The sequence below is a fragment of the Poromitra crassiceps genome (genome assembly GCF_964638095.1).
Source record: "Poromitra crassiceps genome assembly, chromosome: 5".
Classification (NCBI taxonomy): Eukaryota; Metazoa; Chordata; class Actinopteri; order Beryciformes; family Melamphaidae; genus Poromitra; species Poromitra crassiceps.
The window spans coordinates 47828356-47855796 of NC_139642.1; the positions used below are offsets into that span (position 1 = coordinate 47828356).

The following is a 27441-nucleotide window of genomic DNA, read 5'->3' on the forward strand; positions in this document are numbered from 1 at the left end:
TGTTCACAGATGCAGCCCCATCCGTGGGTTTCGGGGGGGTCTACCAAGGCCACTGGTTCGCTGGCACTTGGCCGCAGCAGTTTGCCGGCTTGGATCAGTCCTCCGCTCTATACGAAATATACCCGATAGTGGCTGCCTGTCACATATGGGGGCGCTTCTGGGCACGTAAAAGGATAGCAGTCAAATGCGATAATGCTGCAGTAGTCGCCATCATCAATAAAGGGCGATCATCTTCCCCGGCCATTATGCCTTTTGTTAGGCGCCTAACCTGGCTTTCCGTCACCCATAATTTTATCATGGTCGCCAGGCACATCCCCGGGCATATTAACATAATCGCTGATCACCTCTCCCGTTTCAATTTCCAGGCGTTCCGCAGACTCTACCCCGAAGCAGACTCGACTCCGACGCCTCACCCCTCCTTTTCCGCCCTCACGCTCTCATAGAGAGCAATCCCCACCTCACCCCTTTTCTCCACTCGGCCCAGTCCTACATTAGGCAAGGACTGGCCAGTTCCACCATCAAAGCTTACGACGCGGCTTGGCGAATGTTTGCCATGTTCTGCCTCTCCGTCAACCAGCCCGTTCACCCCGTTCTAATTCCCACAGTATGCGCCTTCATTTCTTTCTGCGTAGATGTCCGCCACCTCCGCCCTCCTTACATCCGCAGCCTAGTGGCAGGCATCCAATTTTACGCCAGGGGCCTCGACCCGGCTTTTCCCAGTCTATTTACAAATCCAGTTGTTAAACTACTATTAAAAGGCATTTCAAAAGCTTTTCCGTCTGCCCCCGACTCCCGGCGTCCCATTACTCTCCCCATATTACGGCACATGTTAACCAGCCTCAGACAAGGCATTCACTCCACCTTTTTAGACAGCCTCTTAGAGTGCGTATTTTCCCTGGCCTTTTATGGGTTCCTCAGAATCAGCGAGTTTACATCCCCCGCCACGTTTCAACCCTCACGCGACATAACACTCTCCGATTTAAAATTCCACCCCGACCACTATAGCATCTCCCTGAAACATACCAAAGTAGGCGGAGCTTGCTCTATAATCATTGCTCGCATCCAATCTCCCTTCTGCCCCTTCTCGGCCATGATTCGATACCTTAGAGTCAGGCCCCCAACTAGTCCCTCGGCCCCCCTTTTCCTCATCTCTCCCCATCATCACATGACGAGATCCTGGTTCATCCTCCACTTCAAGACCACACTCCAGAAATGCAACATCCCTGCGGAGAACTATTCCAGCCACTCCTTCAGGATCGGAGCAGCCACATCAGCAGCCACGCAGGGGGTGTCCTCCGCCTCCCTTCAACAACTGGGGCGCTGGTCCTCAACCGCCTATGCATCCTACATTCGACCAGAGCAAGACGCCATACTATCAGCCCAGAGATCCCTTCTTCCATGACTAAAGAGGCAGCAAGCACTTCGTTGGTGGTGATCAAACTCTCCTTTTCTCATCGATGCGCCCATGCCCGGGCTATCCACATCCACTCCCTTGCATCCCCGCTTTGCCTTAAAAAACCCCGGTCAGCCCCTCATCTCCCGACATGCATAAATTCTCCCCCTGTCAGCCCACGACCTGACTAAAGCATACCCCAGGCGAGCTCCATGACCCCCGTTTTCACTCTCCCAGTTCCTGAAATAACTTTAAATTCCTTTGGGGGATGACCCCCGTTTTCACTCTCCCTGTTCCCGAAATAACTTTAAATTCCTTTGGGGGATGTCCTATCTCTTACAGCACCGACGCCCTCTCTCATAAGCAAGAGGAGCGTCACATCATGGAGTCATACGCCATACTATTCTGATTCAATAAAGTTTGTTAAAATTATATTAAGAGTCTCTCATGATTGAAGTGTAGTCGCAGACTGAAGTTCAATCATGGAAGACCAAATAAGGCATTAATAGAGCACCCCATGCTGTCATAACCCTCAGCCCAAATGACGTCACTAAATGACGTCACCATCTCCGACGTCACCTTCTCTATGACGTCACCTTTGCAGCGTGACGTCAGTTGCCCAAATGACGTCAGTTATGACATCATAAATGCCCTTCTCCCGGTACTATATAAGGCCCCCATCACCACAGCTTAAATCACACTCGTGCAGTCATCACTCACCTTGTGTCAGCATCACGCATCCATCCAGCATCTCCAGGCAAGAAGCTTCATCCCACCACCTCCCCCAGATCACCACCAATGTTATGACTCCCGTTGAAACAGATCCCCTCAGGGGGGATGTCCTATCTCTTACAGCACCGACGCCCTCTCTCATAAGCAAGAGGAGCGTCACATCATGGAGTCATACGCCATACTATTCTGATTCAATAAAGTTTGTTAAAATTATATTAAGAGTCTCTCATGATTGAAGTATATTTATGTTTTGTAAATGGTTAGTTCATCATTAACTAAAGGCTTATAAATGACTTACGACTGAACGTTATTATAAAGTGTTACCGTCTCTGTTTGATAAGCTCACACAGGTGAGCTGTATTAATAGAATCAGAAAAAGCGGGTCACCAGGACATTATGGAGAGTAGTATCGATAAGAGTATCGATAAGCAGTACCGGTATCGCTTTCGATAAGCAGTACCGGTACCGCTATCCGTATCGATAAAATCCAAACGATACCCATCTCTAACTACAAGTCATGGATATTCTTGATTCAGGCATTCAAATAAATCCACAATGATGAGGTCGAATCTGATGCTGTATTTGACCTTAATGGATACATCAGGTGCCTGATTTGGAGACAGGTCTTGTGATCGAATTTAAACTGAATGTAGCAATGTATGACGAAATAGCTATCTATAAATGTTGGATTTGACATGGAAAACGTCCATGATGTTTACACTATTTGGTATTTTGGGGAATGTCGTCATCATGCAGTCAGGAGTCAGGACTGCAACAGTATGAATCAACAGCAATGTGAGTGTAGAGTGGACATGTGTATATGTTCACTCTACACGTTACGGTTAGGTAAAAAGCCTGCCTTTGTAGCTGGCACACACAGTCTCCCCTCCCCACTAGCAGGACCAAAACGAGCAGCATCAGCAATGGCATAGCTGTGCGCTGCTGTGCAGGCCATGCTAAACAGCTCTACAGCTCAAGGCAATCATCTTACCTTCAAAAACAAGGGGGTTTGAACTCTCAAAGCCTCAGGAGACAACAGGACACCTGACCAGAGTTGTTTTTGTCATATACCTTATATATAGTACAATACAATAAATACAATCATTTAATGGCCCAAAGAAACTTCAATTTGAGAATGAACTTGTGACTGAAGAAATGTAGTAATGTCTCAATGGCCGACATTCTGATTTAAGTGTAAGATAGATCATTTGTTCTTCAGTAAAATGAAGTAGAAGAAGAAGAATGATAAAAAGAAAGGCATTGGGTTTACAAGAGCAAGTTTGCCAGTCTGTGTGAAGAATTGAGCTCAAAAACACATACTGTACTGTATCAATGATTTGGATGAATGTCAATGACAGCAACCACAGTTAATTATAATAGTACCACATTTTATTCATGAACAAAATATGCTTTTATTGAAACAAGTTCTAGTCATTCTACTATGCCTATTAGCCTATATTCACTCATCATGATGATTTTGATGGTATTTTACCCATCATGTTCTTTTTTGTATTCTTTTCTGGCTTCAATATGATTATGTAACATTTTGGAATAAAGATACAGATTAGCAGTGCAAAACTGGAGGCCAGAATTGCAAATATCTCCACAGCAACACTGAACTTCCCTGGAGAGCTGACATACGCAGGGATAAAGGTGATCCAGACCGCACAGAATATCAGCATGCTGAAGGTGATAAATTTGGCTTCATTGAAATTATCAGGCAGTTTCCGAGCCAAAAAAGCTAGAAAGAAACATAACATAGCCAGCACTCCTATATACCCCAACACAGCCCAGAAGCCCACAGCTGAGCCTAATGCACATTCTAAGATGATTTTGTCTTTAAAGTGTTTAAAGTTCTTGAAAGGAAAAGGAGGAGAGATAGTTAGCCAAAGTATACAAATCAGGACCTGAATGAGAGTGAAAGCCAGAACACTGAGTCTCTGCTGAGCAGGGCCGAACCATTTCATGATATTACTCCCTGGAAGTGTAGCCCTGAAGGCCAATAACACCACTATAGTTTTCCCCAGAACACAAGACATGCAGAGGACAAAGGTGATCCCAAATGCTGTGTGTCGCAGCATGCAGGACCACTCAGAGGGCCGGCCGATGAAGGTCAGAGAACACAGGAAACACAGAGCCAGGGAGAAGAGCAGGAGGAAGCTCAGCTCAGAGTTGTTGGCCTTGACTATGGGGGTGTTCCTGTATCTGAAGAAAATAAAAGCCACCATAGCAGTCATCCAAGTTCCTAACAGGGACGCCGCCGTGAGCAGTGCCCCCATAACCTCTTCATATGATAGAAACTCTGTGTCCTTCTTTTCACAGTCATCTCTTTTCTCGTTTGACCAGAATTCAGGATGGCATCGCACACAGGTGATGGAATCTACAAGTTAAAATCAAAACAGATATTAGATTTCCTGAGTAGCACCCTTATTTTCCCACAGCGGTGGCAGCAGGCCAGGCCTGTATCAGAAGATGGCAAAATTCAGGACACTCACTCGCTCACTCACTCACTCACTCACTCACTCACTCACTCACTCATAAACATTTTGTGGAGACGAGGTAGGGAATAGGGGCCGTATGGAGGCAGGTAGGTCGTCGAGACGGGGTTCGACGGGTAGGTAGGGGGAGTGGCTAATGGAATGTGGGTGGTGGGAGGGGGGCTAGAAAGGTCGTGTAGAGTGAGGATTCGGCGGTGGGTAGGAATAGTGGCTATGGGGATGTGTGTGGTGGGAGGGTTTGGAGAGAGGTCAAGCAAGGCTGTGGAAAAGGGGCTGTAGCTAGGGATAGGAAGGTCGTAAAGAGCTGGGGATCAAGGGATGCGTAAGGCTTAGGCTTAGAGTAGAGGTAGGGGTATAGGACCATTTGAAAACAATAAGCCGTGATGTTGAGGTACCCCCAAATATTGCTTAAAGGGGCCATAAGGGTGAGCTTCAAGGTATGTCACTCGTTAGGGTTCGCAGGTTAACGCCCCCGTGTTACCTCCGGCTTGGTTGGGCATCCATACAGGCACGATTGTTTGTGTCTGCGGGTGGGAAGCCGCAATGAGGGTATGTGTCCTGGTCGCTGCACTAGCGCCTCTGCTCCTCTGGTCGGTCAATTCGGGGCGGAAGAGAACTGGTGGGAATAGCATGATCCTCCCACATGCTACGTCCTGCCGGTGAAGCTCCCCGCTGTCAGGTGAAAAGAAGCGGCTGGCAACTGCACATGTATCGGAGGAAGCGTGTGTGTCTACGGCGCTCTCCAGATCAGCAGAGGGGGTGGGACAGTGACCGCGGGGCAGCACAATTGGGGAGAAAATGGGGGAAAGTAAAAGTATTTTCACGTGTTAATTTCTTCTAGCAGATAGACGGTTCAGTAAGACTACATGGCCACCAGATAGCTATCTTATTATAATGAGATAATTGAGATAATTGAGAAGTGTCCGTGTGCGTGTGAGTGAGCAGAATTTTGTCCGGCCGTGGCTGTGCCGTTTTACGGCTTTCAGGGGTTGTAAAGAGCACCCGTGCGGGTGACCTGACGGAGTCTGATTTTTTTTATGTCAGTGATGATGTCACTAATGATGTGATGTCATCAGTGTCAGTGATGATGTCATCAGTGATGTCATTCTTCCTGGCTGAGGCTAATAAATTCAGTGATGATGTCATCAGTGATGATGTCATGTTCCAGACCAGGGGGGGCCTAAAGCCTGGATTATACTTGACGCTTTGGCCGGCCGCACGGAAATGAGAGACACGGAATCCTGACGAGGAAACGTGTGGAGCTTTTATACTCTGTGTGGGTTTCTGCTCGCGGAATTGAGCGCGAGTCTTGAAAACTCCACTTTGTCCGCCCAGCCGCGTCCGCATCCGCGTCCGTGTAGTTACAAAATTCGGGGTGTGCACGGCCACGCGAAAACCGTCCACACGGAGCCTTGCGGAGTCTGCTGATTTGACGTCACTTTTCCGTGCGGACACTCGCGTTCCTCGCTGATGCAGAAAGCATAATGAGACCTTAACTCACAGGGGGCTCCCCACGGGTCCGCTAGTGTATATAAAGAAGCCATGACCCTGCGATGACAGCTACATTGCACATTATTTTGTGAATACTGATTCGATTATTTTGTGCAAATCTCTTCCCTGGGGGCAGGGGACGGCCGCAACTAAATTGGTTCAACCCCTGGTTACCCCTTTGGCTCCGGCTGTGATGAGTTGTTTAACTTCTGTATATGTTTTCTCCATCGAGAAATCCACGTGTCTGGCTGCAGAAACTCCGCCCTTGCCAGCTGGTATGGCTCATTGTTCATTAAGGCTCTCGATGGTTGTGCGCATGAATCTAAAATCAAAAGAAACAATCTGTTTCGCCCTTGAGAAGCAGTGGGAGCATTTGAGAGCATTTGAGAGCATTTGAGAGCAAACATGCAGGGAGCGAGGGATTTCCCTTCACTTGCTCTCGACGGAGGCGGTCGCATTTCTCCTTCTCTCCCTCTCCCTCTCCCTCTCCCTCTGCTTGCTACCTGTCCTAATCTGGAGCCAATCTTGCACTTGTCTCTTCGAAACTACAAATATGGAATTATTAAGCTGGTCTCTCAACGCAATCGACAAAATCTTCCACGAGGAATGCGGGGTCCGGGGAACCTCCCCCCCCCTCTGCCCAGACGGGACTTTCGCCGCGGGCTACGGGAAGACAGCAGCCATTGACCCTAGGCTGCACGTCATGATAAACGAGATGGGCGGGGCAGTGAGTACTCGGACTGTTGCAATTTCTGATCTGAATCGCAAAAATTGATTACTTTCTGGAGAAAATCACTGCTCTGCGAGCCGAAGTGTTTAAATTGAGGACCACAGACAGACTTGAGAGAGGAATGCAGTTGAATGCTGCTCCTCCCGCGGAAACCCAAACATCTTGATCTAATCTGGCCTCCCCCCACCTGCTATCGGCCGTCAAGGCCACTAGCAGCAAACTTTCTCCTGAAGTCTCGACTACAACAAGCGCTCTCAACACCCACCCCGCCCCCCCTCCCTCGTATGGACATCTGTTGTTTGACTCTTGGACTGGGAAAGAACGAGGCTATCTCCACAGCATCCGCTGTGTTATCAGCCGAGGGAAGCTCCAGACTTACACACACACACACACATGGACCCTCCAAGGACTCATAAGCACACATACATGGACACGCACGCACTTGGACTCTACATAATCACGCACCCCTCCACCCTCGCCAACTCCCACCCCCATCCCGCCCACCCGCCTTCACCCCCCCCCCCCTTTTCTTTTTCCCTCCCATGACCAAATTGGCCCTGTTCCGGTTGAGTGAACGCTGGCGCGCTGCCGCTGCTCTCTGGTTGCTATGGCACCCTTTTTGCGTTGTGGTGTGTTGATTGTCTTGCTGGTAATTCCTGTACATATAACAACAAATGTATATGTATTCTATAATATTGAAGTGTGCCTTTATTACTTTTCAAACTAGTAATAATGTTACTAATCTTAATCTGAGTGTTTGTGGTGATACCCATCCGTGTTTTATGTCTGTCTCTTTTATGCTTATGTTTTTATGTTCAGAGGACCGCAATGGAAATAAGCCTTAGGGCTTTATTGTGTTTTTATCGTCGGTGATTGTATGTGTGCTGTTTTTGTATTTGTGCCCTGTTTTGTTGACATCACCAAATAAAGTAAATCAATCAATCAATCAGCAGAACAGCTGTTCACTTCCGTGTCCAGAATGATATGCGTTTAGCATCATTCTGGACATTAATAACACAGAAGTGCCCTGGAATAAACTGTAGAGCTATCAGCGCACGAAAACATGCAGACAAGGTAAAGGCTGCCCATCTATTCTATATATATTATTATTATTACCAACATTATAATGACACAAAGCAGGTTGAAAATCAATAAAGCCTTCCTTTAAGCTACTGTAGTTTGTTAACAACCTATGTAAATTAACATTGGCACTTTAACATATTGCTCAAAAAGTATGCACGTCTGAAATTGGGCTCCCCAAAGTCGATTGGATGGACAGTTCTTGAGATAAACTGCTTTTTGTGTTGCCAGTAGGTGGTGCTACGACTATGCACGTATCCGAAATTGGGGACGACACTCTGTCAGCACACATAGGGCCCTATTCTCCCACAGGCCTTCGGCGCTAAAACGGGCCTTAAACGCAAAAAAACGTGCCTTGCGCCTGCCTCGGGAAGATATCAATATGGCTTTACGCTGCCAAATGCGCTTTAGGCCGAATGGGCGTGGCGCAGTCCCAGAATGGGCGAGACTGGGCGTGTCGGCCTTAAATATCGGCGTAATGATATCTTCCCACCTGGCGTAAATTTAGCGCTTAGCGCTTTTGAAAACCAGGCCTATTCAGTGCGCCAGTTGCGCGGAACGCTCCCCTCTGGCTATCCTCTGGCTATCCTCTGTCACCCTTCTCTGTGTCACTCTCTCCCTCTCTCCTCAGTCTGACAGGCACAATACGACTGTCTCTCTCTGACTCCCTCGCTCAGACAGACACAACACACGTCCCATAGGAAATAGCAGTTGTAAGTTCACTGCCTGTGAATGTCCCAGCATGCAATGCGGTACTCCATTTTAAAAGATTTTTTTTTTAACGATTTTAAACGATAAAAAACGATTAAACGATTAAAAACGATTTTTCAGACGGCAGCCCGTCTTTATTGTCACACAACACATGCACGGAGGAACACAACAGACACATGCTGACGGTGGCCGGTGAAATTTGTCCTCTGCATTTAACCCATCCTGGCTTTGTCCTTTCCTCCTGGGGCAGGCCAGGAGCAGTGGTCGCTTTTTCGTACAGCGCCCGGGGACCGACTTCGGATGTTGTCGTCACTGGTCGGATGACGATGACGATCTGATCTTCTGCATGTTTTTAGTGGGGGGGGTTATATACGGAGGAACCCCCCTGGGGGAGCACGGGGAGAACATGCAAACTCCACACAGACAGAAAGGCCCTTACGACGAGATACCCCACCTGGGCAGTAGGCACTGAAGATATGGGGGGGAACACAACCACAGCGCCCACAGTGTCCCAGGCGAGAATCGAACTCAGGACCTTCTGACTGCGAGGCGACAGCTCTACCACTGAGCCACCGTGCCCCCACTGAGCCACCGTGCCCCCCACTGAGCCACCGTGCCCCCCACTGAGCCACCGTGCCCCCCACTGAGCCACCGTGCCCCATTTCGCTACTAAATAGCAACCAAATGAGCCGAAATAGATCTAGGTCTATCGAAATAATGTGTAATGGTAACACAACCTGCAATTGTAGAACATTTCAATATTGGACCAAATAAACCATCGAAATGAAAACACCACCCTATGTGAAACCTATATGTCATCCTGGGCCTATATATGTCCCTTGTCGATTTAATGTGATTTAGATAAGTGACAGCGTAACGCGCTTCTGTCATGTCCTACTGTGATGTCCGCTCCAATAAATTGGCTCTACTTCACATTTTAGTTTTACAATAAAAACACATTTATGCAATGACTTTACATAATGTAGGCTATATTTATGTGCATATCCTACCATCCTAGCAGGGGAGAGAAAACGATATCTTTCTGGACAAACTTTCACCAATCTATTAATCTCATCATATAGGGATAGGCTATATTTTTCTAGCTGATGCCTTTAGAACATTCTTTTCACTTTGATCTTGCTATAGTGTAGCCGCTACACTATAGCAAGATCAAAGTGAAAAGAATGTAGCGTATTTACATGCTTGCAGTATTTAAACTGCAGTTAGATTGGTTTGAGAAGCATAATAATATGGAATAATAGCCTATATATGGAGACAGACAGACTGGATGAAGGGAGGGGGGGGGGGGGGCAGAGCGCTTGGCTTTTGTCTGGTTTTGCTGGACCACTGGAATTGGAGCTTAAAAGGCAAGCGTGCGATTCGTTTATTGCACTTATCCAATGAGTATGACGGTGCATAATTTTACGCTTAAAAGGCGTGGTTGTAATGCTTTAGGCTGCGTGTAGCGCCAACACGAAGATATCAAGTGCGCTGGTCCACGCCCACTGATTTGCGCAGCGCCAGGCGCTCGGCCTAGAAACAACGCTGATGCAACGATAGGGGCCGTTATGTTTTAAGTCGACCAGATGAACAGTTCTTCTCGAGATTCACCACTTTTTGTGTTGCCAGTGGGTGGCGTTGTCCGAATTGAACAAAAGTCGGCACTCCACTGTCATGTCCTCCTAAGCACGCTACCCAAGCAAGCTAGCGTTGTTGTTGTTGTTTCACAGCAGTGGGAGCATTTGAGAGCAAACATGCAGGGAGCGAGGGATTTCGCTTCACTATGACTGAAATGGTTGGAGCCAATGCCAGAGCTTGCAGGGAGCGGCTCTGACTGAAATGTTCAGCATCATTAGCAGAGCTTATACTCGCAGCCTGCTTCCAGTGAGTCAGACTATCTACAACTAATGTACATGTTGTTTACAGTATAATCACATGCTACTCAAACATTTTCTATAAATCAGAACAATATTTTGCAGTACTCCCAAATTTGATATTCAAATGCACTGATGATGAACTAAATTTTTACTATGAATTGTACTGTAGGCTATATAGACATATAAATGCTGGTATTATATTTGAATATTTATTTGATTGCTGATATTGAATTTACAGGCATTATACTCTGATCCCTTAAATAGTACTAGAGTACCTGTGGTGTTGCTGATTTCTCCTTCTGCACATGGTATACAGTCATAGCAGCAGACCGGCATTCCTTTCTGGAGGACCTTACGGGTTCCTGGGGGACAGCTCTCACTGCACACTGACACAGGCACCTGCATGAACAAAAATAAGAGACACTTTGATATGTTGTTGTCCTACAATTGAGAAAAAGTAGAGACACGCACATCCAAAACCTGAATAGGGCAGGTGCAGAGCTCAAGGTAGAGACTGATGAGAGAAAAAGGAAAGCTCGCACACTGCAATGGCTCCAAGTTGAGTGTATTTATTTTACATCGTTAAAAAAGGTAACGTTTCTGGCAGCACCCTGAGGAAGGGCAGGGTGCTGCCCTTCCTCAGGGTGCTGCCCGAAACGTTATCTTTTTTAACGGTGTAAAATAAATACACTCAACTTGGAGCCATTGCAGTGTGCGAGCTTTCCTTTGTCCTACAAGTCACCATTTGGAATTCTGATTCAATCGAGATTACGATACAATAATCCCGCAAGTTAACAATACATGAATGATCATACGGTATGAACCTGTTCTGAGTTCTGGGCCCAAATTAAGGACTTAGTGTGCAGATTCAGCTGTTTTTCTGCAGGTAAAGATGCATCATAAAGACCAATGGTGACAAACTCCACACTGCCATTTTCATTCGGCTGCCAGTTTATGATATCATACTTTGCTGCTGGGTCTCCATTCTCATCAAAGTAAACGTCCTCCCCCTCCTTTGTCTTGAACTGAACCTTTTTTATGTGCTGCAAAATCTAAGCAGATACATATTACTTTACTTATTCCATTAAATGTAAACCACCTCGTATTAGAATGATGGACATGCAACAAATTATTAAACGATGCAGTAAGCACATAATGAAGAACTATCATTCAGTCTTCAGTGTTTAACTCACCGTGAATGGATCTGGCTGTACCTTATTGCCACATATTTCTTTACAGCCAAGAACATTATGTAGTGCGTGAGCCACAGCATACACTCCTTTATAGATATTGTTAAAGATGGCCATGAGTGACATATCAGTGAAACTGTTTTGCTGCCCAGACAGATCTTCAGAGCCTGTACAGTATCGCTGATTCCCTTCTGAGCCCTTCGTCTGCTTGAACCTACAATCAAACATTGTCTCCCAGAATTCTGTGAACAATTCATTACTTGAGGAATTGAGTGACTTTATATCCAAAATGAACTCTCTCATGCCTGTGACATGGGTCTTGGGGATGGACACCCCTATAGCACCATCCAGGATGTGGTGTCCATTCATAGTTGCAGTGTAGGAATCAGCGATCCAGCCCTCAGTGCCTACCCACTGGTACCCAGTCAGGTTGTGCGGGGCCATTTCACGTATTAGTATTGCCAAATCATGGACGCTGAGGAAAGTGACAATCACCTGCGAAGTGGAAGCTTTAATAATGTCAATTATTGCCTGTATTTTTTCTGGTGGATCTGTTCTAAAGAAGGATACAGAGTACTCTAGACAGATGCCCAGCTGTTGGGCCGTCTCTGTTAATATGGCCATACCTTTATTGCCATAATCATTATTGCTCCTAATTGCCCCGACCCAAGTCCAGCCAAAGTGCTTGACCAACTGGGCCAGAGCTCTGCTCTGGTAGAAGTCACTGGGTATTGTTCTGAGGAAGGATGGGTACCGGACTTTGTCACTGAGACAAGCACAGGTGGCAAGGTGGCTGATCTAGGGAGTAGATACAAGAGGAATATTATTAATAATAATAATAATTCATTTATTTTATATAGCGCTTTTCCAGACCCAAAGACGCTTAACAGAAAACAAGAGACAAGCAACAGGGAACAAAACAGGCAACAGATACAAGTAACAGGCAACAGTTACAGGGAACAGGGCAGGTAGTATGGAGAAGCAGAGGGGAGGAAGATAGCAGGAGGGAGGGAGAGGGGGGGGATGGGGGGGGGAGGGTGATGGTTTGGAGCTATGGTTTGGAGGAGGTGGTCAGGGGTAGGGGAGGTTGTAGGCTTGGGAGAACAGGTAGGTTTTGAGTCGGGTTTTGAAAGTGGGGAGTGAGGGAGAGTCTCGGACGGTCTGGGGGAGGGAGTTCCAAAGTCGGGGTGCAGCGCGAGATATTCCCAAGATGAGGATGCAAAGAGTACACAGGAAAACATAGAGCACTTTACCAGTAATTATTTTAAAACTGCCTTTACTGTGAGCAGTCAGACAAATTGCAGTATCATAATTACTGTATTGTTGAGAAAATAAAACAAAATGAATAGATCAAACTGTGGCCAAGCACTATTACAGTACATGATTATACATGTGTATAAAAAGGAGGGGGAGAGGGGGAAAAAACTACCTACCAATGGGATACGAAAAGGTCCAATGACAGTAGATACAGCCATGGCAGGAGAGGAGGAGCTCTCTCCTACAATGGCCTGCACTTGGGCTGGTCTGGTGCAGGGTGCCTTGGAGGCTGTGGATATATCCTCATTACCGTTAGCCAAGGCCAGTGCCACACTTACGCCCCTTGCAATGGAGCGACATTCATCATAGATCTTGTAGCCCAGAAAGATGCCAGGCAGCAAGTCTGTGCTGTTATTAATCTCCTCAATGGCAAAGAGCATAGCCTGAGCAAACTGAAAAGCTCTGAAATTCAAACTGGACCCAGACAGTTACAAATAGTTGGTGTTATACCCAGTATGTCCTTGAAATTAAATTAAATTAAATTAAAAGTGAAAATATGGGCAAACATTTCTTATTTCACAACTCAGTGTAATAACCTTTTTTCAATCTATTTTGTATATCTACCCAACTCTTCTGATCTTCTACTTTATCTCAAACACCTTGCTACAGTGTGCTTTACCTTGTGCACTGTAGTGCTGGTGGTCTGTACATGAAGGTGTCCTGTCTGCCTTTCCAGGTGCTGTGGAGAGAAAAGATTCCACCCAAAATAATGTCACCATTCTTAGACAGCTGGGGGACCTCCGGCTCCGCTATCTGCCGACACACTGGCTCCTCAGCCCCAAAGAGAGATGCCACCAGCAGCAGCTGCAGAACGGCCCAACCCTGCTCTACGTGGGTGGACATTAAGAGACAAACTGCAGGGCAGCAGCAGATGCACCCTAACAGGACCAGGGCAGAGCTTGCATCAGTATTTATATATTGAAGCATGACAAATAGTAATGGAACAGCGATGCTTCATGGCTCCATGGGGGGGGGGGGGATGGGACAGAGGAGGGAGGGAGATGCAAAACTGGAAATTCCTAAAATGATGAGAAAAGTTGCACATTCCTCTATTCGGGGCGGGCGGGGGGGGGGGGGGTAGTGGAACAAGATCCCTAATGAAATTAAGTCTGCCAATTTCTGAATGGTTTTAACCTTGAACCTTCTGAAAAAAAGTCTTGCTGAGTAAGCTAGAGTAATGCTGCCTTTCGGGGAAATGGTTTTTGAATTTGTGTTGGTTTGTATCTCTTGTTCTTTTTATTCTTGATTGTTCTATATTGTTTATATGTTGTTTTATGTTACTGTATGTCCTGTTTTTATAAGACCGGGGCGGCTGTAGCTCAGGAGGTAGAGTGGGTTGTCCTCTAAACGCTTTGGATAAAAGAGATCGGTGGTTCGATTCCCATCTCCTCCAGTCTGCATGTCGAAGTGTCCTTGGGCAAGATACTGAACCCCAAATTGCTCCTGATGGTGTGACAGCACCCTGTATTTTGTATAAAAGCGCTATATAAATGCAGGCCATTTACCATTTACCGTGTTGGAAATAAGTGTTCACACTTACATGTCATCTCTTGGATGTTGTCTTCTATATCAATCAATCAATCAATCCAGTGTTGGTTGTATGAGTAATAGCGTATTCAGTCACATACAATTGTGGTGTTTTTGCATTCGATAGTTGAACGTCTGATTTGAATTAGAAAAAATAATGGGGGATGAAGGATCGGTAAAGCCTACAAAATTATATTTTAAATGGGTTAACTGAAATGCCCCACAACTGTATTCCATAACATTCAGTCTTGCAAAATATATTTAACCTGTACTGTAGATATAGGGCCCTATCTTTCCCCTGGCCTTAGGCGCTAAACTGGCGTTAAACGCAAAAAACACGCTTTGCGGCTGACTCATATAGCATCGATAGCATCATGTTTTTAGGCCCCGAAATGCGCTTTACGCCGAAGAGGCGTGACGCAGTGCCAGAATAGGCCAGAATGGGCGTTTCGGCCTTAAATACCGGCCTAATGCTATCTTCCCCCCTGTCGTTAATTTAGTGCTTAGCGCTTTTAAAAGCCAGGCCTTATTCAGTGCACCGGGGATATAGTTAACTGTTGAAAATTCGATGTCTGGTTTTATCATGAGTAGCATACAGCTGAAGTCTCTCTCGCCATGAAGCAGACAGTGACGGAAGCATGTTTCTTTATGTGCGCCAAGGGGAAGATGACGGACTAAATTGGTTGGTACTGCGTGCGTAATTACGCAGCGGAGATACAGGAAAGATGCAGATTCAGCGCGCCGGCCCCGGGGATGCACTCACTCTCCCCCCCCTCTCACTCTCACTCCCTCTCTCCCTCTCTCTCGCGTGTCAATTTCTGCCCCTATAGCCCACTGCAAGCATCAGATCTGAAATGTAGGCTACAGCACAGAATAACAGAACCATCACTATTTGGGGGAAAAGGCCACTAATTTATAGCCTATGTAGACACTACGCAGGCACAAAGACCAATGGGAAAAAAGTTGTTATATGGTAGTTTTGAGCCCCTGTCATTCAGAGGCCGTTGCATCATCCTACCTGTGCAGTGGGGGAGAAGAAAAGGTAGCGAGAGAAAACAATATCATTCTGCCCAAACTTTCACCAATCTAATCTCATCATGACATCAAGGGATAGGCTATATTTTTCTAGCCGATGCGTTTAGAACATTCTTTTCACTTTGATCTGCTAGCGTATTTACATGCTTGCTGTATTTAAACTGCAGTGAGTTTTGTTTGAGGAGCATAATAATATGGAATAATATATATGGAGACAGACGGGGGATGAAAGACCGGGGGGGGGAGCTCAGAGCGCTTCGGCCGGCTTTTCTGACCGGACTGGATCACTCCGTGGAATTGGAGCTTAAAAGGGAAGATTGTGATTCATTTACAGCAGTTCTCCAATGAGCATGTTGTGAATAATTCTACGCTTAAAAGGCGTGGTTAAGTGGTTAACAGATGGGTTTAGCACCGAGGGGAAAATATGGATTGCGCTTGACCACGCCCACAATTTGCGCTGCGCCCGGCCTTAAACGCTATTTTAAGGCCAGGGGGAAAGATAGGGCCCATAGTCTATACAGGTAGCTGTTCCTGATTCGGGCATTAAAATAAGTCCTACCTATGCCTATTTATACCTGATTGTATTTGGTAATGCATTCACACATTACTGTTAATATATTAACAGTGTTTGTAGTCGTGTTTTCATTAATTAATTTGTGTGTGTGTGTGTGTGTGTGTGTGTGTGTGTGTGTGTGTGTGTGTGTGTGTGTGCACGCGCGCGCGAGAGAGAGAGAGAGAGAGAGAGAGAGAGAGAGTTTTTTGTGTCTGTTGTCTGTCTGTACATTGTCATAGTGATTATTGTATTTATAAATTTGTATTTGTTTATTTTGACTCTCTTTTGTTGTTATGTAGTGATTGTTATAGTTAGTTGAACTTTATTATCACATTGCAACTATTGAGGCACAGGTTGCAGCGTTGCTGTTTGATGAGCTCACACAGGTGAGCTGTATTAATAGAATCAGAAAAAGGGGGTCACCATGACATTATGGAGAGTAGTATCGATAAGAGTATCGATAAGTATCGGTATCGATAAGCAGTACCGGTACCGCTTTCAATAAGCAGTACCGGTATCGCTATCCGTATCGATAAAATCCAAACGATACCCATCTCTAACTACAAGTCATGGATATTCTTGATTCAGGCATTAAAATAAATCCACAATGATGAGGTCGAATCTGATGCTGTATTTGACCTTAATGGATACATCAGGTGCCTGCTTTGGAGACAGGTGATCAAATTTAAACCGAATGTAGCAATGTATGACGAAATAGCTATCTATAAATGTTGGAGTTGACATGGAAAACGTCCATGATGTTTACACTATTTGGTATTTTGGGGAATGTCGTCATGCAGTCAGGAGTCAGGACTGCAACAGTATGAATCAACAACAGCAATGTGAAGTGTAGAGTGGACATAGTGCGTATGGGCTCTATCGTTGCATCGGCCTATGAACTGCGGCCAACGCCAGACGCAGATTAGTGGGCGTGGACCAGCGCACTCGATATTTTGGTATCGGCGCTACACGCAGCCTTAAGCATTATAACCACGCCTTTTAAGCGTAAAATTATGCACAATCTGCTCATTGGAGAAGTGCAGTAAACGAATCACAAGCTTCCCTTTTAAGCTCCAATTCCACGGAGCGATCCAGTCCGGTCAGAAAAGCCTAACGCTGCACAGCTCCCCCCCTCCCTTTCATCCCCGTCTGTCTCTATATTATTCCATATTATTATGCTTCTCAAACCAATCTAACTGCAGTTTAAATACTGCAAGCATGTAAATACGCTACACTATAGCAAGATCAAAGTGAAAAGAATGTTCTAAACGCATCGGCTAGAAAAATATAGCCTATCCCTATGTCATTTTTATTTAGCGAATGCAAGGTCCTTAAGCCAAGCAGTTTCCTCCTGATCTGCTGTATGGAGGTGTCCTCCTTCAAGTCTTTGTAGAGGGCAAGCTTCGATGATGTGTTGCATTGTCTGCTGCTCTCCACAAGCACACAGTGGGCTTGGGCAGCTGCCCCACTTGTGAAGGCTGGCCAAGCAGGGGCCATGTCCAGTCCTGAATCTATTGAGGGTTGACCACTGCCTCCTTGGGAGGTTGGTGCCAGGGACCGGTAGAGTGGGGTCTGACACCAGGTGTTTGTTTGGGACGTCCTTGGACTCCCATTCCTTTTTCCAAGCTGATTTGGTGGTGAAGTCAGCTGGTGGAGGGTTCTTCCAGATTGGTCGTCTAGATGGAAGACGAGCAGTGGGTGGGTTGAAGATGTCTGTGTGGATTGGTAGGTGGGGGGAGTCTTTGGCCTTTTGGAGCATCCTTTGAGTGAAGGCTTCTCGCCGGATATGTGGAGGGGCTATGTTGGATAGGACAGGGAGCCAGGGGAGTGGTGTTGAGCGGATTGTCCCGGTGATGATTCTCATGGTTGTGTTGAGTTGCGTGTCCACGTGGTGTGTGTGGGATGACCTGGACCAGACGGGGGCACAATATTCTGCAGATGAGTATGCTAGGGCCAGTGCTGAGGTACGCAGTGTGGGGGCTGTACTTTGAGCCAGCAAGCTTGCAGAGCAGGTTGTTCCTGGACTTCACCTTGGCTGCCGTTCCTTTCAGGTGTTCCTTGAAGGATAGGGTCCTATCAAAGGTCACTCCAAGGTAAGTTGGGGTGGGGGCGTGCCTCAGCTTAAGTCCGCTCAGGTGGATGTTCAGTTCTCTAGCAGCTTCTGCATTGGTGGAACACACTGGAAACAGTTTTTGCTGGGCTTGGTTTTAGGCGCCAGGTTCTGCAGTAATGGTCCAGTTTGGTGAGGTCTTCATTGAGCGTGTGTTCCAGTGAACCAAAGTCTGGTGCTTGGAAAGCCAGACAGATGTAATCTGCATAGATGAATTTGCGGGATTTGGTGATGGGTAGGTCGCTAGTGTATAGGTTAAACAGAGTTGGAGTTAGAACTGACCCCTGCGGGAGCCCATTCTTCTGTGTTCTCCATGCGCTCTTGTTCTGTCCCAGGTGGACTCTGAATCTCCGGTTGGTGAGCAGAGTTTTGATGGTTTTTGTTGCCCAGACAGGGAGTGCTTTTGTGAGCTTCAGAAGGAGGCCTTTTGAAGCTCACAATGATGAGATGTCATGATGAGATTAGATTGGTGAAAGTTTGTCCAGAATGATATTGTTTTCTCTCCCCTGCTGCACAGGTAGGATGATGCACATAAATATAGCCTACATTATGTAAAGTCATTGCATAAATGTGTTTTTATTGTAAAAGAAAATGTGAAGTAAGTCGTCTTATTGGAGTGACATCACAGTAGGTAGTCACAGTAGAACCGTGTTACGGCTGTCAATCATCTCCTAAATTACGTTAAATCTGCGAGGGATATAATCTGCGAGGGATATATATAGCACCAGGATGACATATATGTTTCACATAGGGTTGTGTTTTCATTTCGAGATTTTATTTTGTCCAATATTGAAATGTTCTACAATGTTGTGTTAACATTACACATTATTTCTATCTACCTTTCTATCTATTTAGGCTCATTTGGTTGCTATTTATTATCGAAATGTATTAGCCCAATGCATGCTGGGAGATTTCACATTTGTGGCTTTGGTAGGGAAGCCAGGCAGTGAACATTTGTTTGGGCAGAATTTCTTCTCCCCCACTGCACAGGTAGGATGATGCAACAGCCTCTGAATGTCAGGGGCTCAAAACTGTCATGTTATAAAAAACTGGCATGTTGTTATACTACGTACGTTATAACAACTTCTTTTTCATCGGTCTTTGTGCCTGTCTGAGTGCGAGAGAGAGGGAGTGAGAGAGGGAGAGAGAGGGGGAGAGAGTGTGAGATCGGCAGAGGAGACCTGTGCGTAATACGCAGAGGAATATCCGCGGCGCACCGAATAAGGCCTGGTTTTCAAAAGCGCAAAGCGCTAAATTAACGCCAGGGGGGAAGATATCATTAGGCCGGTATTTAAGGCCGAAACGCCCATTCTGGCCTATTCTGGCACTGCGCCACGCCTCTTCGGCGTAAAGCGGATTTCGGGGCCTAAAACCATGATGCTATTTTCCCGAGGCAGGCGCTAGGTGCGTTTTTTTTTGCGTTTAACACCAGTTTCTACGCCTAAGGCCTGTGGGGAAATAGAGCCCTATATGGGCCAGGCGCAGCCCAGATTAGTGGGTGTGGACCAGCGCACTCGATATTTTGGTGTCGGCGCAACAGGTGGCCTTAAGCATTATAACCACGCCTTTTAAGCATAAAATTGTGCACAATCTGCTCATTGGGGAAGTGCAGTAAACGAATCACAAGCTTCACTTTTAAGCTCCAATTCCACGGAGCGATCCAGTCCGGCTTCAGAAAAGCCGAGGGCTCTGATCTCCCCCCCCTCCCTTTTATCCCCTCTGTCTGTCTCCATATATAGGCTATTATTCCATATTATTATGCTTCTCAAACCAATCTAACTGCAGTTTAAATACTGCAAGCATGTAAACACTATAGCAAGATCAAAGTGAAAAGAATGTTCTAAACGCATCAGCTAGAAAAATATAGCCTATGACATGATGAGATTAGATTGGTGAAAGTTTGTCCAGAATGATATCGTTTTGCTACCTTTTCTTCTCCCCTGCTGCACAGGTAGGATGATGCACATAAATATTCACCTTATGTAGCCACGCCCATTTGACCCGGTTGTATGGCCGTATCAAAACTTCCGGCTAAAAATAATAATAAAATAAAATAAAAAATGGCTGCGCTGCTCCAATATCATCTAACTCTGAATTAACTAATAATTTAGCCAATTGTATGTAACATACCAAATAAAAGCAAACGGCAATGTCTAAGAATGCAACGCCATGTTAACGTCTGCGGGTCTTATTGACGTTAGTGGCTCGCGCTGCCTCGGAGGAGAGACAACTAGCTATCTGAAGCTTTCTTTGTTGGAGTCCAGGTATGTTTTACAAGAAAATGCTCGTCATTGTCGACGATAACGTTATCTGACTTGGCTAACAGTGGATACTCGCTTGCTTGCTGTGTACCGGCTCAAAGTAGTAGGCTACATTCTTTATTTTACCCCTTCACTGTCCGCTCCAAAAACAACTCTCTTATTTTGCGCAGTGACCGCCGGAAGTGTTAAAAGGACCCGGAAGAATTTGGCCCACTGTAAGGTCTGAACATAGACGAATAGGTAAATAGGTGAATAGCCTACATTATGTAAAGTCATTGCATAAATGTGTTTTTATTGTAAAACTAAATGTGAAGTAAGGCCAATTTATTGGAGCGGACATCACAGTAGGACATGACAGTAGAACCGCTATGTTTCACATAGGGTTGTGTTTTGATTTCGATGTTTTATTTGGTCCAATATTGAAATGTTCTACAATTGCAGGTTGTGTTAACATTACACATTATTTAGATATACCTTTCTATCTATTTCGGCTCATTTGGTTGCTATTTATTATCGAAATGTATTAGCCCAATGCATGCTGGGAGATTTCACATTTGTGGCTTTGGGAGGGAAGCCAGGCAGTGAACATTTGTTTGGGCAGAATGATCTCGTTTTCTCTCGCCTTTTCTTCTCCCCCACTGCACAGGTAGGATGATGCAACAGCCTCTGAATGTCACGGGCTCAAAACTGTCATGTTATAAAAAACTGTCATGTTGTTATACTATGTACGGTATAACAACTTGTTTTTTCTATCGGACTTGTGCCTGTCTGAGCGAGGGAGTGAGAGAGAGAGAGAGGGGGACAAACTGAGATCAGCAGAGCAGAAGCTGAGCGTGGAATATCCGCGGCGCACTGAATGAGGCCTGGTTTTCAAAAGCGCAAAGCGCTAAATTAACGCCAGGGGGGAAGATATCGTTATGCCAGTATTTAAGGCCGAAACCCCCATTCAGGCCTATTCTGGCACTGTGCCACACCTGTTTGGCATACAGCGCATTTCATGGCCTAAAACCATGTTGCTATCTTCCCGAGGCAGGCGCAAGGTGCGTTTTTTTGCGTTTAAGGCCAGTTTCTGCGCCTAAGGCCTGTGGGAAAATAGAGCCCCATATGTTCACTCTACACGTTACGGTTAGGTAAGAAGCCTGCCTTTGTAGCTGGCACACGCAGTCTCCCCTCCCCACTAGCAGGACCAAAAGGAGCAGCATCAGCAATGGCATAGCTGTGTGCTGCTCTGCAGGCCAGAACCAGCTCTACAGCTCAAGGCAATCATCTTACCTTCAAAAACAAGGGGGTTTGAACTCTCAAAGCCTCAGGAGACAACAGGACACCTGACCAGAGTTGTTTTTGTCATATACTGTATATATAGTACAATACAATAAATACAATAATTTAATCTCCAAAAGAAACTTCAATTTGAGAATGAACTTGTGACTGAAGAAATGTAGTAATGTCTCAATGGCCGACATTCTGATTTAAGTGTAAGATAAATCATTTGTTCTTCAGTAAAATGAAGAAGAAGAAGAAGAAGAAGAAGAATGAGAAAAAGAAAGGCATTGGGTTTACAAGAGCAAGTTTGCCAGTCTGTGTGAAGAATTAACCTCAAAAACACATACTGTACTGTATCAATGATTTGGATTAATGTCAATGACAGCAACCACAGTTAATTATAATAGTACCACATTTTATTCATGAATACAATATGCTTTTATTGAAACAAGTTCTAGTCATTCTACTATGCCTATTAGCCTATATTCAGTCATGATGATTTTGATGGTATTTTACCCATCATGTTCTTTTTTGTATTCTTTCCTGGCTTCAATATGATTATGTAACATTTTGGAATAAAGATACAGATTAGCAGTGCAAAACTGGAGGCCAGAATTGCAAATATCTCCACAGCAACACTGAACTTCCCTGGAGAGCTGACATATGCAGGGATAAAGGTGATCCAGACCGCACAGAATATCAGCATGCTGAAGGTGATAAATTTGGCTTCATTGAAATTATCAGGCAGTTTCCGAGCCAAAAAAGCTAGAAAGAAACATAACATAGCCAGCACTCCTATATACCCCAACACAGCCCAGAAGCCCACAGCTGAGCCTAATGCACATTCTAAGATGATTTTGTCTTTAAAGTGTTTAAAGTTCTTGAAAGGGAAAGGAGGAGAGATAGTTAGCCAAAGTATACAAATCAGGACCTGAATGAGAGTGAAAGCCAGAACACTGAGTCTCTGCTGAGCAGGGCCGAACCATTTCATGATATTACTCCCTGGAAGTGTAGCCCTGAAGGCCAATAACACCACTATAGTTTTCCCCAGAACACAAGACATGCAGAGGACAAAGGTGATCCCAAACGCTGTGTGTCGCAGCATGCAGGACCACTCAGAGGGCCGGCCCATGAAGGTCAGAGAACACAGGAAACACAGAGCCAGGGAGAAGAGCAGGAGGAAGCTCAGCTCAGAGTTGTTGGCCTTGACTATGGGGGTGTTCCTGTATCTGAAGAAAATGAAAGCCACCATAGCAGTCATGCAAGTTCCTAACAGGGATGCCGCCGTGAGCAGTGCCCCCATAACCTCTTCATACGATAGAAACTCTGTGTCCTTCTTTTCACAGTCATCTCTTTTCTCGTTTGACCAGAATTCAGGATGACATCGCACACAGGTGATGGAATCTACAAGTTAAAATCAAAACAGATATTAGATTTCCTGAGTATCCAGGGCCGATCCTGGCCATTTGGGTGCCCTAAGCGTAATTGTTCGGTGGTGCCCCCCCCCCCCCGTAAAACTTTCAATAACTGTCAAACGAAAGACTGCAAAATCATTAATTATGAACGATACTAGTGTATCTCACATTTCATTACATGTGGGAAACAAACAATTGTTAGAATTACTGTACATGTCAGCAAACAAGTGATTGTTAAACTGTACATGCAAGCAGGGGCGGACTGGGATCATAATTCAGGCCGGGCATTAGATACCAAGCAGGCCAGGCCGATACAGGCCGACGTGCGTGCCGGCGTCCGAAGGGCGGCGGCGAAAAATTTGGGCTGTTTGAAGCCCAATTTGGGCCGTTTGAAGCCAGATTTGGGCTGTTTGAAGCCAGATTTGGACCGTCTGAAGCCCGATTTGGGCCAGTTGAAGCCAGATTTGGGCCGGTTGAAGCCAGATTTGGGCCGCTTGAAGCCCAATTTGGGCCGTTTGAAGCCCAATTTGGGCCGAGTCCAATTTTACAATGAGATGCACCCTGAATAAAGTAATAAAACCACTAGTAAACCAGTAGGCGGCGCCTGGCCTGCTGTTCAGTGAGTGGCCTGACTGAGGGCACCAAAAAAAAAAAAATGTTTTTTTTTTTTTTTTGGTGCCCTCAGTCACGTGATGCCCTACGCAGTCTGCGTACTCTGCGTAATGGGTTGGAGCGGGCCTGTGAGTATCTCCCTTCCCACGGCAGTGGCAGCAGGCCAGGCCGGGGTCAGAACACTCACTCACTCAGTCAGTCAGTCATTCACTTATAAACTGAAGGAGGTGGGCTAGGGAATAGGGGTCGTAGCGATGTATAGAGAGGTTGTTGAGAGTCGTGGTTCGATGGGTGGGTAGGGGGAGTGGCTAGGGGGGACGCGGACTGTGGAAGGGGGTGTGGTCAGGAAAGAGGGTGGGACTAGGGAAGAGCGGCCATAACATGAGATAGGAAGCTCATAGAGTCAGGAATCGAGGGGTGGGTAGGTGGAGTGGCTAACGGGATGTGGTTGTTGGGAGGGTGTGTGGTGAGGGAAGGCGGTGCGGTTAGGGAAAAGGGACCTTAGCTAGGGATGGGAAGGTCGTAGAGAGTCAGGTTTCGAGGGGTGGCTGGGGGATGTGGGTGGTGGGAGAGGGTGGAGAGAGGACAGTGTTTAACTCATGTTCGCCTGCAGAAACTCCGCCCCCACATGGGATACAAACCGGTGAAACCGCATGGGATACAATGAGTATGGCTCATTCTTAATGCTTGTTAAGGCTCTCTGTGGGCATACAGAAAAAATAAAAATAAACAATCTGTACTTGGAACTGCCGCCCTCAAGCAGATCAGCTGTTCACTTCCGTATCCAAAATGACACGTTTTTCATTCCTTTGTAAAAAATTGCCATTTTCAGCGTGTAGGTTGCTAGCTCGATTACCTAGCGTTGTTGTGGTTTCACAATGGTGGGAGCATTTGAGAGCACAGATGCAGGGAGCGGAAAAGGATTTCCCTTCACTCCGACTGAAATGGTCGGTGCCAATGGCAGAGCTTATACTTCCAGCTTATACTGCCTGCTTCCAGTGAGTCAGACTATCTACAACTAATGTACATGTACATGTTGTTTATAGTATAATCACATGCTACCATTTTCTATAAATCAGAACACGATTTCACAGTACTCCCACATTTGATATTCAAATGCACTGATGATGAACTCCATTTTTACTATGAATTGTACTGTTATGTATATAAACATAATAAATACTGGTATTATATTTGAATATTTATTTGATTGCTGATATTGAATTTACAGGCGTTATAGTCTGATCCATTAAATTAAAGAAATTCACAGTTAAAGCCAAATGTGCGCTATGGATAGACATCTCATGGAAGAACGTGATGTCTCAAAGGAACGAGGCTAAAAAGGTTGCTGTTCTTTCTGGTTCTCCTAATGACAGAAAACTTTACTGTACGTTAAGAAACGAGGTGAGTAAAATGAACAGAGTAAATAAGAGAACTTACTATCAACAGAGAATCTCTGACAGTGGGAACAACAGTAAAAGATTATGGAATTAATGAAATTATGGGTAAAAAGACAGCCCGCACGTCTTTATTTATTTGATTGCTGATATTGAATTTACAGGCGTCTCTGATCCATTAAATAATACTTAGGTACTGTACCTGTGGTGTTGCTGATTTCTCCCTCTGCACATGGTATACAGTCATAGCAGCAGACCGGCTTTCCTTTCTGAAGGACCTTACGGGTTCCTGGGGGACAGCTCTCACTGCACACTGACACAGGCACCTGCATGAACAAAAAAGCAGTATGAGATACACTTTGATATGCTGTTGTCCTACAAGTCACCATTTGGAATGCTGATTAAATCGACATTACGATAATACTCCCACAAGTTAACAATCCATGATAATATGGTATTAACCTGTTCTGAGTTCTGTGCCCAAATTAAGGACTTAGTGTGCAGAATCAGCTGTTTTTCTGCAGGTAAAGATGTGTCATAAAGACCAACGGGGACAAACTCCACACTGCCATTTTCGTTCGGCTGCCAGTTTATGATTTCATACTTTGCTGCTGGGTCTCCATTCTCATCAAAGTAAACGCCCTCCCCCTCCTTTGTCTTGAACTGAACCTTTTTTATGTGCTGCAAAATCTAAGCAGATAGATATTACTTTAATTACTTCTTCCATTAAATGTAAACCACTGGCACCTTGTATTAGCTCTGCAGAATGATGGACATGCAACAACAAAACATACAGTTAAAAATTAAAAAAGCAAAAAGAATCTGTTCATGTTGAACTATCATTCAGCCTTCAGTGTTCAACTCACCGTGAATGGATCTGGCTGTATCTTACTACCACATATTTCTTTACAGCCAAGAACATTATGTAGTGCATGAGCCACAGCATACACTGCTTTATAGACAGCGTTAAAGAAGGGCATGTATGACATATCAGTGAAAATTGTTTGCTGCCCAGACACATCTTCAGACCCTGTACAGTATCTCTGATTCCCTTCTGAGCCCTTCGTCTGCTTGAACCTACAATCAAACATTGTCTCCCAGAATTCTGTGAACAATTCATTACTAGATGAATTGAGTGACTTTACATCCAAAATGAACTCTCTCATGCCTGTGACATGGGCCTTGGGGATGGACAGCCCTATAGCACCATCCAGGATGTGGTGTCCATTCATAGCCGCAGTGTAGGAATCAACGATCCAGCATTCACTGCCTACCCACTGGTACCCAGTCAGGTTCTGAGAGGCCATTCCATGTATTAGTATTGCCAAATCATGGGGGGAGAGGAAAGAGACAATCACCTGCGAAGTGGAAGCTTTGATAATGTCAATTACTGCCTGTATTTTTTCTGGTGGATCTGTTCTAAAGAAGGATACAGAGTACTCTAGACAGATGCCCAGCTGTTGGGCCGTCTCTGTGATTATGGCCATGCCTTTATTGCCATAATCAGTATTGCTCCTAATTGCCCCGACCCAAGTCCAGCCAAAGTGCTTCACCAACTGGGCCAGAGCTCTGCTCTGGTAGAAGTCACTGGGTATTGTTCTGAGGAAGGACGGGTACCGGACTTTATCACTGAGACAAGCACAGGTGGCAAGGTGGCTGATCTAGGGAGTAGAAAGGAATGATATTCCCAAGATGAGGATGCAAATTCTAAAACCGTTAACATTGAGCACATTAGCAGTAATTCTCTTAAAACCGCCTTTACTGTGAGCAGTCAGACAAATTGCACTATAATAATTACTGTATTATCAAGAAAATAACACAAGATAAATAAATCAAACTGTGTCCAAGGTCATTACAGTACATGATTATACATTTGTTGCAAAAAAAAAAGAAAAAAAAAAGACCCACCACTGGGATATGAAATGGTCCAATGACAGTGGATACAGCCATGGCAGGAGAGGAGGAAGATGGTCCTATAATGGCCTGCACTTGGGCCGGTCTGGTGCAGGGTGCCTTGGAGGCTGTGGATATATCCTCATTACCATTAGCCAAGGCCAGTGCCACACTTACTCCCCTTGCAATGGAGCCACATTCATCATAGATCTTGTAGCCCAGAAAGATGCCAGGCAGCAAGTCTGTGCTGTTGTTAATCTCCTCAATGGCAAAGAGCATAGCCTGAGCAAACTGGAATGCTTGAAAATTCAAACTGGATCCAGACAGTGACAAATAGTTGGTGTTATAGCCAGTAC

At 45.5% G+C, this 27441-nt stretch overlaps 1 protein-coding gene across 1 annotated transcript in view; it reads right to left on the minus strand.

Annotated features, from left to right (window-relative positions):
- Nucleotides 1-3591: 3591 nt before the first annotated feature.
- The window catches only part of LOC310776550 (uncharacterized protein), a gene marked incomplete at both ends in the record, with an annotated part of 45898 nt that continues 22048 nt past the window's right edge, over nucleotides 3592-27441 (minus strand). The window contains 5 exons of the mRNA XM_083636730.1: nucleotides 3592-4505; nucleotides 10788-10911; nucleotides 11337-11564; nucleotides 11706-12500; nucleotides 27101-27398. Coding sequence (XP_083492856.1) covers nucleotides 3592-4505; nucleotides 10788-10911; nucleotides 11337-11564; nucleotides 11706-12500; nucleotides 27101-27398 — 2359 coding nt within the window. The remainder of the gene's footprint in view (nucleotides 4506-10787; nucleotides 10912-11336; nucleotides 11565-11705; nucleotides 12501-27100; nucleotides 27399-27441) is intronic.